Source organism: Trachemys scripta, chromosome 11 (genome assembly GCF_013100865.1).
Source record: "Trachemys scripta elegans isolate TJP31775 chromosome 11, CAS_Tse_1.0, whole genome shotgun sequence".
Taxonomy (NCBI): Eukaryota; Metazoa; Chordata; order Testudines; family Emydidae; genus Trachemys; species Trachemys scripta.
Genome location: NC_048308.1, coordinates 73,984,864 through 73,998,242, shown reverse-complemented (window position 1 = coordinate 73,998,242; position 13,379 = coordinate 73,984,864). Strand labels below are relative to the sequence as shown.

The following is a 13,379-nucleotide window of genomic DNA, read 5'->3' as shown; positions in this document are numbered from 1 at the left end:
TCTTGGGCAAATTACAGAAAAAACAGAAGAAAAGGAACTGGAACACCTGCAAAAAAGTATGAAAAGCTACTTCTCATGGAAAAATAATAGAAAATAAGGAGGAAAGTAAGGATAATAAATAAATATAAATAAAAGGAAGGCTCTATCATTCTGCACTGGACACAAATCAGAGCACAGAAGACAGTGAAGAGGAGATAACTCAACGAAAATCTCAAACTGAGTCTCTTCAAATGTCTCAAAGAAGACAGTGGAAAGAGAGAGAGACAGGATGGACTCAGAATTGCAGGTTGCCGTATGAGAATTGATGGACAAGGACAAAACCTTGATAATTCACAAAATACAACTGAAGAATATGAAATTCCTGCAGGTTCCAGGAGAAGCCTCTTGAACTCTCAGAAAAGAATTTACCAGAACTTGAACTTGAGTGTACGGGTAGAAGTTTGTGGAATAATGAGACAAATGGGAGGAAATGCATGCTCAACTTAAGCAACTTCCGTAATATTATCCAAGAAAAAACACTTGGTAATACCAGGTACAAGGAATCAATGCACATAGCCCTCCTGAGGAAAATTAGAGCTTCAAGGAAGTGACTTTGAGCAGGAGACTGCAGCAAACCTGTCATTTAGAAGAGAAATGTAAAGATTTGAGACCTGTTGGTGGACACAGCTATGCTGAGGAAAAAGGGAATTCTGGAGCCCTGAAATAAGGTGCGTATTGCATTGTTAATAAATGCCTGTTACTGAATGATACACAGTTGTGTGCATTTATGTTAAAGAACAAGGTAAATACTGCTTCCTTTGTGACTCCTGATCCACATCTGCACTCTCCTTCCCCCACCAGGCATGGCCACTGTCTGTAGTCTAGTGTGAATCACCTGGGAAAGGAGGGGCTTGTTTATACAGACTTAGTAAGTGGCAAGCTGGGGTGTAAATCTACCATGTATTAGCCTGCTGTGCGCTAACTGGCTGTCTGAACCTTGCTACTGTGCACTAAAAATTCCATATTGGACCTAAACCCCATTGGTGGCCCAGACTCACCCTGCACTTCAGGCCTATGGGATCGGGGGAGAAATTCCCTGTAGCATGGGGAAAAGAAAGGGCTTTTTGTGAGAGTTTGGTTTTGATTTTTGAACAGTTGTGGCCACGTTGCAGTCAGAACAGAGGCACATGTGAGGCCACTCAGGAATTTGAAATAAGTGGGCAGAGGTACGTTCCCTGGGTACTGTTCCGGTAGATCTGGGGGAGGGACAGGGGACACAGAAAGAGAAGAAGGAGAAACACCACAAAAGGAGACAGAGAAGGCAGCAAGGAAGTGCCAGACACAGCCACCGAGGCACTGGTAGCATCACCCTGAGGAAAAGCTAAGGGCGTGTCTACGCTGCAATTGGGAGTGTGATTGCAGCACATGTAGCCAGGGCTTGAGTAACAATAGCAGTGAAGCCATGGCAGCCTGGCCAGCTGCATGGGCTAGCCCTGCCCGGCCAGGACCCCGGGTGCACACCTGAGTGGCTGCCATCTCCTCTCTGCTGTGGCTGCATTGCTATTATTCACGCCAGCAGCATCAAAGCAAGTTTGGTTGTCTACACCTGCTGCAATCACAGCTCCTGATTGCAGTATAGACAAGCCCTAAGAGCTTTGGGGTCAAGTGCTGGCTAATAGAAGCTTGGAATTGTGAGCAAAGAAACTGTCGCCTGTTGTTTGCATCCTCTTGTGTTCAAGGAAATAGAACTTTGTTTACATTCTTCCTAAATAATCAGGACTGCATCAAAGAAATAGCTGTCTATCATCAATTTCTCCTTCTAATGGAAACAGCCTCAGGGCCTGTCATAAATATAAAGGGAAGGGTAACAACCTTCCTGTATACAGGAATATAAATATAAAATCCCTCCTGGCCAGAGGCACAAAATCCTTTTCCCTGTAAAGGGTTAAGAAGCTCAGGTAACCTAGCTGGCACCTGACCAAAAGGACCAATAAGGGGATAAGATACTTTCAAATCTGGGGGAGGAAGGCTTTGTTTGTCTGTCTGTTCCGGGTTCTTGCCGAAGACAAGTACTAGCAAGGGAATGCGTTAGCTTACTTTTATTTTGGCTTGTGATTTTCTCGGTGCTGAGAGGGAGGTGTATTCCTGGTTTTCTTCTTGTAACTTTAAAGTTTTGCCCAGAGGGAAATCCTCTGTGTTTTGAATCTGATTGCCCTGTGAGATTATCTTCCATTCTAATTTTACAGAGGTGCTTCTTTTACCTTTTTTCTTTCTAATAAAGTTCTGTTTTTTAAAGAATCTGATTGTTTTTTTTAGTGTCCTAAAAAACCCCAAGGTTGGTCTATGCTCATCTTGTTTATTCTCAAGCCTCCCTAGGACAGGGGGTGTAGGGCTTGGGGGGATATTAGAGGGGAGTAGGAACTCCCAGTGGTCCTTTCCCTGAGTTTTGTCTAATCACTTGGTGGTGGCAGCGTTACCAAATCCACGGTACAAGGCAGAATTTGTGCCTTGGGGAGTTTTTACTAAGCTGGTAGAAATAAGCTTAGGGAGTCTTTCATAAGGGTCCTGACAGGGCCCCAAAGTTTTGGCTAACTGCCCAGATCCAGAAGCGGTAACAATATGTCTTTTTGTATTTCCACAGTTTATTACACAGTTCTGCTACCTCTCCCTTGGTTTTCAGCTTCACTAATGGCACGTGACTATTTATAAAGCAGATTCCTGTCAGCCAGAATCTTTTAGGAACTCTCTAAAGAAAGTCGTCTCCAGTGATGCTATGCTCCACGTGCATGGGTGACGCATACAGTCCATGTCCACTCACTAGCCACCTGCAACAGAAAGAAATGGCTGTCAAGTATATGATGCTAGCCCATAGCATATGCTTGGTGTAACTATAAAAGGATGGTGTCAAGTGCATAGGGGCACGGGACCCTTGGCTAGAGAGGAACTTTAGAGACAAAGGGGAAAATCCTTTTTAAATGATGTGGCCCAAATCTTACCAGGCTGGATGCACTGAGGAGGGGTGGAACACCAGCAACTCACATTGACTTCGGTGAGACTTACAGGTGCCCAGCACTGCTCAGTGTTTAGCTCTCAGAGAATAGTTCTTCTAGCCTGCAGCACGCTGTCTATCAAGCAACAGGGTTAGGAGTGTTCAACATGCTATGATCTGTTTAGCTGACCCTCTCCTGAGCTATGGTCCCGAGCTCAGATCCCACCGTGAGCACAGCGGGATGAATGCCAATGCAAACAGACCCCGTCCATCCCTGTCCTCACTATGTTTCAGGGTGCAGCCTCTGCATCTGGAACTTTGTTTACAAAGCATTTCCAGGCTGTAACGTCAGAGAAATGGCACCGAAACAAACGCGTGATTCAAATGAAAGCAACAACAGTGCCATGCGACAAACCCCTCAGCTACGGGGCCAAATTCCCTCCATGGAGTCGTCCATTGCCATGACATGTCTGTGTCTTCAGATTCCTCCTCAAGGGCTGCTCAGACCGCGACACTCCCAAGGAGCTGGCTGGCCAATAATGGCCAGGTTGAGACGTCACTGGACGACTGCAAAAACCCAAAAGCCAGCCCCAGCAGACTGTGCTGCAATTGGCAATATCCAGTCAGGAGAAGCTCTGGGACAGCAGGGAGCGCACAGGGCAGAGGTGCACTGTGAAAGAAAGAGCTGAGATGATTGGTTACCTTTGCTAGAGGCTTGAGGAGTCTACAAACCCGGGGGCAGGCTGTGGAGGAGTCCATCGGGTACTACACTTGGAAAAAGAAAAACCAGTTAGAAACTTGGATGCATACCAAGGGCTCAGCTTTATTCCAGGAATAAATTCTTCTTCCTGGTCAATAAATATTTGTCGTAGGGCCTAGTCTTGTTCCTAAACCTTACACTGTTTCTCTGGTGTTTTAGGGACGTCACGCCTGAGGGCAATGATAACCCGAGTTTGATTACAGTGGATGCTGGGCATTTTCGGGTTTTAAAGGGCTCCGTTGAGCTCTCATGGAGACCCAGGAGCCACAGAACAACATCCCTGCTACTCATTCCGAAAAGCAGTTGCCAACTGGAGCAATTGGGATCTTCCAGCTGGTGTCCCCAAGGGATAGTATCCCAAACGCTGTTTCCACTGTCGTATTTGTAGCTCTTGTGTGATCTCCCATTTGACCAGCAGTCAGTGAGGGTCAGTTACTCAGCAAGGCCAGCTCCGATCGCAGAGTCTCTCCCAGCACCACAGAACGCTTGCTGTCACTTAAACTCAGTTTGCAAAGCAAAGCAAAGCATATTAAAGAAAATAGGCTGGGCTGGCCCTGTGGGGTAGTCAGAAACCAACGGTAAGTCGGACCTCAGGGCATCTGCTGCTCTGGCCTCCTGTGAGCCCGCTTAGCCACCCCAAGGCAGCAGGAGGAAAGGGACTAGAACAGCTCCTGGCGTGGCAGCTTATTGACTTACGTGTGCATTGCAGGGAAGGTGCTAGTTGGGCCAGACATGTGATGCACAGCGGATGGGAATCCTCCAGTCTGTCCCATGAGGCTGGATGGCATCACAGGGGGCCACATGGAGTAGCCAACTGGGGGCAGCTGAGAAGGAATGGCCTGCGCTCCTGGGGAAGGGTAATGGTGGTGATGATGCACTGTGGATGGCCTTGGTTTTTCTGCTTTCACAACAACTGGAGCAGCAAACTGGGGATCCTCAATTTAAGGGAAAAAGGGAAATTTGTTAAATTTGTACCCATATGGCAGGTGAGCACAATGGTCTGTTACTCACCAACGGAGTGCCAGCTTGGAGCACTCTTCATAAAGAGCATTCCCTTGTCCTGGGCCCATGGCCCAGCTACACTGACGACAGTGCGATAACAACTGCAGCATGGCATGGGTGACTGGGTCCCACCCAGACAGCCAGGGTCTGTCTATCCTGCAATTAGACACTGGCGGCTGGCCCATGCCAGCTGACCTGGGTTAAGGGGCTTGGGCTACGGGGCTTTTTAACTGCACTGTAGACGTTCGGGCTCAGGCTGGAGTCCAGGTCTGGGACCTCCCCTTGGGGGGTTCCAGAGCTTCTGCTCCAGCCCGAACTCGAACATCTAAACCCAATTAAACAGCCCCGTGAGTCGAGTCAGCTGCCATGGGCCAGCCGCGGGTGTCTAACTGCAGTGCAGACATACCGCACGCTCTGGCTCCACTCCCACTCCCCCACCTCGGGAACGGCCGGGGCAAAGCGACTGGCCTTGCCAGGGGATGTAAAGAACAAGAGGGCAGCTCTGCTTGTTTCTTGGCTCTTAGGTGCAGGCTCCTGACCTTTTACTCTTCTCATTTCCTTTAGCCTGTGATCAGTGTCTTTGCTCTCCCCTCCTGCACCCCCCCCCCCTCCCCCCCAGGCTAGGGACAAGCAGCATCAGGCACCGCATTAAACAAGGCTCTGCCTTTCCATTCAATGCAGACGAGAATATTCACCCGGGATGTTAAAGCCACCAAAATTGGAGTGAGGAGAGTACAAAGAAGGGCAGACAGAGTGTGTGCGGGGCAGGTGGGGGGGCAGCCGGATGGGATCTCTCTGGCAGTGCTGGGACACTCGTAGTGCACTACTCCCCCTTTAAGACAGTGCTGCAGTGTCTATGAGCACCCTGATTTTCCTCGCGTGTCCCCCTATGAGCACAGGCATTCCCGCCCTCCCCAGCCCTTGTCACACTGCGCGCTGCTCTGGGGTGTGGTGCAAATGCCACCCCATAACAAACCTGGCTGAGAGCAGGCACAGCGGAGAAGATTCATGCTTCCCCTAGTGCGATACTCTGCCAGTTGGCAGTGGCTGCTGCAGGGCTTGTCCTGAAACAGGAGAGCCGACAGCTGCTCTTAAACACTGGAGTACGTCTGATGTAGAGAAGTGGGCTGAACAGGTGCAGCAAATGCCAGCTCCGCCCCCCACCCACCGCAGCCGAAGGGTGTTGTGTTTCCTAGCAGACAGAGCCCTGTGAACGCGAGGGGGTTGGGCTGTGTAAGCCATCCGTTAGAGCTGGAAATAGCACCCAGCGAAGGTGTTACCAGCCGGGGGAGTGTTACAAGCTCAGATGTGTGCTGGTGATGGTCTTAACACAAGGGGGCCAGAGAGCATCACGCCTGAGTGAGGTCGGGAGCCAGAGCGCTTTCTGGTCTGTGCGCAGAGAGAAAAGAAAGGGCCCTGGCATGCGTGCAGGTGTGAAATGGGGAGGGAAGCCCAGGGCATCTCTCAGCACAGCGTGAGGCGTCCAGTGGAACTCCCAAATTAACTGCTTAGATTGGAAACCCCTCCGAGCAGGGGCTGGGGTAACATTTTCAAATGCACCTCAGTGGCTTAGGTTCCTGTGTCACATTTCACATTTCAGGTGCATTTCACCTAAAGGATTTAGGTACCTAACTCCACCATTGAGGTCAATGGGAGTTTAGTGCCTTGATACCTTTAATAATCTGGGCCTTAGGCACTTAGAGCCAGATTTGTAAACGGATTTAGGTGCCTAAAGATGCAGAGTGGCACCTAGTGGGATTTTCAGATGAGCCTAGGAGCCTAACTGCCATTGACTTTCAATGAGACGGAGGCTCCTAAGTCACTTAGGGCCAGAGTTTAAAGGTATGAAGGCACCTGACTCCTGTGGATTTCAGTGGGCGTTAGACAAATCTTTATAAATATGGCCCTTTGGTGCTTTTGGAAAATGTCTCTACACGTGTGGGTGTGCCCAGCCCCGAGCACACAGGGCCCTGATCCTGACTGCGGTCTCTAGGCACCACCACCACATCAGTGCTTCCGTTCCAGCCCATCGCAAAGCGCCACGCCAGACGTTACCAGTTACGGGTTCCAGCAAAATAAGCTTTCAGGAAATGGAAGGCCCATGGAAATATTCCCATGAATTGACATGCAAGTGTCTGCCCCAGCCTGCGGCAGAATCCCAGGTTCTCAGTCACCAGGCAGCATGTGGGCATCTGGGAAGTGGGCTCTTCCCTGGATGACTGACTGTTTTCTCATGTGCAATTCAGCTATGCTCTTAGGGCTGGAGTGTACCCAGCCTGCAGGAGTGCAGCGGGAACCTGCACATTGCCAAACACAGTCTGGCCCCAGGCCTGGACGAGCCCAGTGCTGGGCAGAGAGGAGGCGAGGTCGTGGCAGAGCAGAGCTGGCCTGCCGTGGAGGGGGGAGCATACCCTGTACGCCCTATCCAGGGGTGGCGCAGCAGCTGAACTCCTCCGTCACCCCAGGCAGAACCAGGAGACATGCGGGGGGAAGGGGGGCAGGTTCAGCTCCAGAAGACACCATCCAGCCTGAGCTCATCCCATAGATTGGCCAGAGTGTGCAGTGCCCTACAACGTGCTTCCATGGGCAACGGGTTCTGAAGCTGCATTCAGGCCCAAATATTCAAAACGCGCTCCCCAACCTCCAGGCCCTGCACCGACACGTGGAGATCGGCTCCCCGTCTCCTGCCCCAGCAACTGCTTGCTCGGGGAGCTCTTTGAAGGAGTGAATGTCATTACCTGCTGGGTGTGCTGCAGCAAGGGAGGCCCAGTCCCACCAGGCTGTGAGAACGCCATCGGTGGCAGAGCTTTCAGCATCATGTTCTGCATAATGATCTGGTGCATCTGAGCGTTCTGCATCAACATCATCTCCACCATGTCTGGGAACAGAAAAATCCCAAAGGGAAAGGAACAGCATTGCCAGTGAGAGACAGAGGGAAAGGGGCGTCTCAGTGGGTCAGATCCTTAGCAGAGCGCCCAGACAGCTCTGACTTAGGGAAGGCAGCTGAAAGGGGATCTTGAAAGGGCCTTTCGCACTTGGAGGAGGAGAATGTTAGTAGACACTGCTATTTCCTTGGCCAGTGACTGCCCTTTATGGGCTGGATGAGAGCGTTCAGACTCTCAGCCCAGCTTCGTTTTTCCCTGTCTCTGCGAAGAAGCCCTCGCTACGTGTTTGTGACCCAAACTAAGGCAAGGCTCGCTGCTTTGGGCTTGTCCAGACTCTCAGACAGCGGCGAATTCAGAAAGGGCAGACCCTAGCTGACCAAAGCTCTGCACACGCAGGTCCAAAGAGGCTCATCACAAGTGTTTGCGTAGAAACCAGTTCCTACGGCTTTACAGGCCAGAAAGTCCCACGAGGTTCCCGTTCAAACACCTGGTGTGCCTGTGGCTGAAACACGTCACCGACCCACATTCTCAATTCAGTGTCACTGGATTCCTGCCCATTTGGACCATGAGAGTATTCCCAACACGCAGGGTAACTGCGGGAGTGTAGCGAGGCGGCCTGGCTCCCCACCACCCCGGAGGGGGACGAGCCCCTTCGGGCGCCAAAGTGGGCAGAGCCAGTGGAGCTTGCACCTGCCCCCCAGAGGTCAGGGCGCAGGACAGGAAGTACAAAAGCCCAACCCCAGAGCTCACTAAAGGCCAGAGAAGACAGACACCTGTGGCCTAGCTCCCGGTGGGGAGACTCCTGCAGTTTGCAGCCGACCCGAGGACTGGCCAGATACCGACCAGGCCCCGGAGAAATTGGTAAACCTGCCTGTGGCAAGTTACCCAGAGGAGCTGCCAAGCCTGCCGCTCGCCGGGTACCCGGAGGAGCCTCTGGTGCTCTATTCCTTGGAATACTCCATCCAGACGCAGGGTGTGTGTGGAAGTAGCCCGGGGGCAGCCAACCCTAGTCTGGCTGCAGCACACCCAGAGCCCATGTCAGTGTGTTGCGGTCAGGATCCCCACTGACACAGCAGCGGGCTAGTGCCCCGGGCTGGGACGCAGTGGAGTGGGTGGGCCTGCGTCCCCCCTGCCACCCACCTCGCAGGTGGCCATCTCCCCCTCTCCCAGGCCCTTCGGAGCCAGGACCTGGGCCTCCTGAACTTACTTGTCTGCTCAGCCCCTGCCTGAGGGCCTGAGCTCCTGACTGTTTGTTGCCTCGCCCTGATCCAGGGCCGGGGCTTGCTAATATTTTTAAACTGTTTGCTCAGCCCCTCCTGAGCTGCTGACTGTTTGCCGCAAAGCCAGGCTAATTCCCCTACTCAAGTGACCTAAGTAGTGACGACGCGGCCTGGTTCCCCGCCGCCCCGGAGGGGGACAAGCCCTGGCCGGACCCCTACAGGGAGGTACAAGACTGACGCAGCCATGGGGACTGGGACAGTGTGCTCTCTTCTTTGTTTTTCCAGATGAATCAGAGAGGTCAGCCTGAGAAACCCCCTGACAACAGCTTCTGCTGGGCTGGGCTGGGCTGGGCTGGGCTGGGCTAGCTCCCCTGGCCACAGAGCACAACCACAGCCAACCAGGGCACAGGAGGATACTACATGCTTTCCATTGAATGATCTATCCCAAGAAACCAGCCTTGTCCCGCCAGCTGCAGCCTGTCCAATTCTGTGGGAAGCCAGGTAGAGAAAATGTTTCACAAAAAGCTCATTGTGGGCAGTCTGCAGGAACGTACGAGAGCCCAGCCAGCACGGCTGGGTCCCGGACGTCGCACAAACATGAGCTGAGGCAGTGGGGAATTTTGCAGGTTTCCCGGCGCTCTAGTGAGAACCCACACAAACTGAAAGTGAAAGATGGTCTGCACCTACTCCCTGGAGCCCAAACCACTGTGCAGCACACAGCTGCGGTACAGGCCTGTGTCTGGGACCTTCGTTTGCTGCCATGAAAATGATTGGGAGGCCTCAAAGTGAGCATCATCCCTTCACCGCGAGATCACACAGGGACAGCCGCTGAGCTGCTGAGGGACAAACTGTTAATCACCCAGGGCTTCTATCACCAGAAAACATGACCCGAAATTTGAGGGGAAAAACAAGGGAAAGGAAAACATTTCTTTAAATGTTTGTTTAAACATCTTCTCCAGCTTTACGAGACATTAAACTGTCACCCTGAAATTTCTTTCCATGTGGATTTAAAAATGCATCTAAAGTATATATCCACCTTGAACCAATCACCCTGGTATCTTGGCACCAGAATCAATTCAACCACAACACAAAAACAATTAAAGTAACCAGGTTTTTCATTTAACTGGACATATTGAGCCAAATTCATTCCTGGGGTAAATGCATCATCTTCAGGGAATTAGAGAGACAAGATGGGTGAGGTAATAGCTTTTATTGGACCAACAGAGCTCTGTGTGGCTCAAAAGCTTGTCTCTCTCACCAGCAGAAGTTGGTCCAATAAAAGCTATTATCTCACCTACCTTGTCTCTCTAATATCCTGGGATCTAAATGGTTACAAGAACGCTGCATTCAACTTCAGGGTAGTCAGACATAAATGTGGTCCATTTTGTTTTAGAAAATAAATTGATTCAAATAAACCAGAGACTTTATTAAATCCCCAAGCAACAGACTGTGGAGTTGCTCTCTGATTTTTTCATTTCCCTGCAGTACCAGGAAACCTCACGCAAAAATCTGAGTTGGGGAAAGAAGCCCAGATATTAGCTCCATATGCTATTCTTGGACCTTGCCCACTTCCATTTAGAAACACAAAACCAGTTTGTTTATGTGCATGCAGGGTAGCACGTGCAGCTGCCGCCCCTTGTTTCCAATGACAGGCGGTTCCTACACGTTTTAAAATAAACGCTGATATTGTACGAAGGAGAATGGACAGTGGGTACAAAATCCCTGTTTGCTCATTGTAGCGTTATTAGTTGTTTGTAAAAGTTTGAGCTACAAATGCCCTTGTTAATATTTAACCAGTATGTTCTACTTTCCCCAAACCCTCTCCACAGCTTAACCTGGTTTTTACCAAATGTACAGTGCCTCTGTCTGTTGCAAGATAAAGTGCCCAGCAGTGCTAAAGTTATTCTAAGTTCCCACGTCAGAGGGCCCAGATATTTGATTGGCAAGACCAGTAATTCCATTGACAGCCTGGTTGTGCTAGGTCACAAGGTCACTTGAGTGCTGTCTCATGTCACCACAGTGATACTTTCTCCTGCTTTCCTGAGCTCCCTCTGAGCTCGGAGCACTGAATGACCCAGCATGTTAGGGTGGCTTACCTTCCTTAATGCTTCCAGAACGGGGGAGCGGGAGGGGCTGTGGAGGCGGGATCTGTGTGATGAGAGGTGGCTGCTGAGGTAACTGTTGGATGATGGTTGCAGGTTGCTGAGGCATCTAGGAACAAAAGGAAAATAAGAGGAATCAGGATTGCCATCTGCCTGCAATGCTGGGCTCTCTGGGCTACTGCGTTTCATTTTCTGATGCCCTGCATGCTTCACAGCTGAGCCACACGTTACACCTGCAGGTGTCCAGCTCAAAGATAAGGGTGTGACTCTATGCCCCATATTCTTCCTAGAGATATGCTTATGATAAGAATATGGCATAACTAAGATACGTTTTATGCAAGATGGGTCATGTGAGGTTGTAACTGAGCCTTCATGGGTCACAACTGAGAATACCAAATTCAGGACAAACTGCTGAGAAATAGGGCAGACACCCCCCACAAAACTGGTGGCTATTCTCCCATAAGATATACCAAACCAGCAATAAAAGTGAACTTCTGTTGCACCACACTGGCTAACAAGAAGTCATAAAAGCAGTTTCCTTAGGCATTCCAGTCCTTGTATCACCACCAAAAACACTAGACTTTAAGACGAGTGGTTCTTTACAACCAATTTCATCAAATGAAAGGTGGTTCTGATCCCAAAGGATCAGCCACACACCCAGGTCAATATATAACTCAGATCTTACCCAATAATCATGCCGTTGCCAATCCTTTAGTATCTAATCTCTAAAGGTTTATTTATGGGCAGGTCTACACTACAGCAGGGATCGACGCTCTGAGATCAATTCACCGGTGGTCGAGTTAGCAAGTCTAGTAAAGACCCACCAAATCGACTGCAGATTGCTTTCCAGTCGATCCCTGTACTCTACCCCCGACGAGAAGAGTAAGGTAAGTCAACGGGAGATTTTCTTCCATTGACCCCCCATGGTGTAGACCCCGTGGGTAACTAGATCTGTGGTACGTCGACTCCAGCTACTTTATTCACATAGCTGGAGTTGTGTAGCATAGGTCGACTTACTGCAGTAGTGTAGACATAGCAGAAGAAAGAAAGAAGAGAGTTAAAATTAGTTAAAGGAATCAAATACATACAATGATTGCAAGTTATTGGTTCAGGCTTGTAGCAGTGATGGAATAAACTGCTGGCTTAAGTCAAGTCTGTGGTTCCTTCCAAATCATTAGAAGATCCTCAGTCCCTTGGTTAGAATGCTCCCATTAGTGTAAGTCCATTGTCCAGAGGCTTGAGCAGGAAAGAGGCAAAATGGAGATGTTTCCAGTGCTTTTTATAGCTTCTACCATGTGGAGGGAAACCCCTTGTTCCAAACAAAGCTCTCAGCACAGTTAGTGGACAATCACAGGAAAAAGCTGGAGTTTGGAGTGACATGGGCAAGTCACACGTCAATGCATGATTTCACTTAGTCATAGCAGGAAAGTCCATGAAGTGTAGATAGGAGTCTCCCATGGTCCATTGTGAGTTCAGTATATGTTGATGAGGCACTTAATTTGAATAGCCCCTTCAAGATGTGCAGGCTAAATACACCTCTACCCTGCTATAACACGACCCGATATAACACGGGTTCGCATATAGCACGGTAGCAGCGGGGCTCGCTGGTGATTTAAAGGGCCTGGGGCTCCCCGCAGTGGCTGGAGCCCGGAGCCCTTTAAATTACCACTGGAGCCCTGCCGCCCCACCGTGATATAACAGGGTTTCAGCTATAATGCAGTAGGGCAATTAGGAAGGACAATAGGACTTTGAAGATACTAATTTCCTTCCTTCCTGAGAAGTTCCCTGGGATGCTGCTTTGATTTAAGGCTGGGGAGTGAGTTAATCTTGGTTCTTCTCCACTGCCTCCCCGCCCAAGAAGGAAAACTGCTGAAAACACCTGAAGAGAAAGGAACTAAGCTGGGGGGGACAGGGGCTGAGCTCAGGTGAGAAAGGTCTAGCCCAGGAGTGGCCAACCTGTGGCTCCGGAACCGCATGCAGCTTTTCAGAGGTTAATATGCGGCTCCTTGCATAGACACTGACTCCGGGGCTGGAGCTACAGGTGCCAACTTTCCAATACTCACTGTTCAACCCCTGCCTCTGCCACAGGCCCTGCTCCCACGTCATCCCTTCCCCTAAGGCCCTGTCCCTTCCCGCCCCCTTCCCCGAGCCTGCCGCGCCCTTGCTCTTGCTGATGGGGACTGCTGACATATTACTGTGGCTCTTTGGCAATGTTCATTGGCAAATTCTGGCTCCTTCTCAAGCTCAGGTTGACACCCCTGGTCTAGCCTGTGAAAGGAATACCTGAAGATTTAAGCTGCAATCAGTGCAGGTTACCGTCAAGAAACTCTGCAACCTGCACAAAACAACATTTAGGGTGAGAATGTGCTACTATTAACCAGTTAATTTAGCGTATTAAGCTTAGTGAGGGTATTTTGTTTGATTTGCTCAGGAATCTGCTTT

General features: G+C 50.3%; 1 protein-coding gene across 2 annotated transcripts in view; it reads right to left on the bottom strand.

The window, feature by feature from the left end:
• Positions 1–2,329: 2,329 nt before the first annotated feature.
• C11H21orf58 (chromosome 11 C21orf58 homolog) overlaps positions 2,330–13,379 on the bottom strand; it is a 29,636-nt gene continuing 18,586 nt past the window's right edge. The window contains exons 5-9 of one of the 2 annotated variants that reach the window (XM_034785039.1): positions 10,932–11,046; positions 7,469–7,608; positions 4,425–4,663; positions 3,671–3,738; positions 2,330–2,804 (exon numbers count right to left, since the gene is read on the bottom strand). In XM_034785039.1, the coding sequence (XP_034640930.1) occupies positions 3,693–3,738; positions 4,425–4,663; positions 7,469–7,608; positions 10,932–11,046 (540 nt within the window). In that variant the 3' untranslated portion in view covers positions 2,330–2,804; positions 3,671–3,692. The remainder of the gene's footprint in view (positions 2,805–3,670; positions 3,739–4,424; positions 4,664–7,468; positions 7,609–10,931; positions 11,047–13,379) is intronic. The other variant, XM_034785037.1, reaches the window with a different exon arrangement.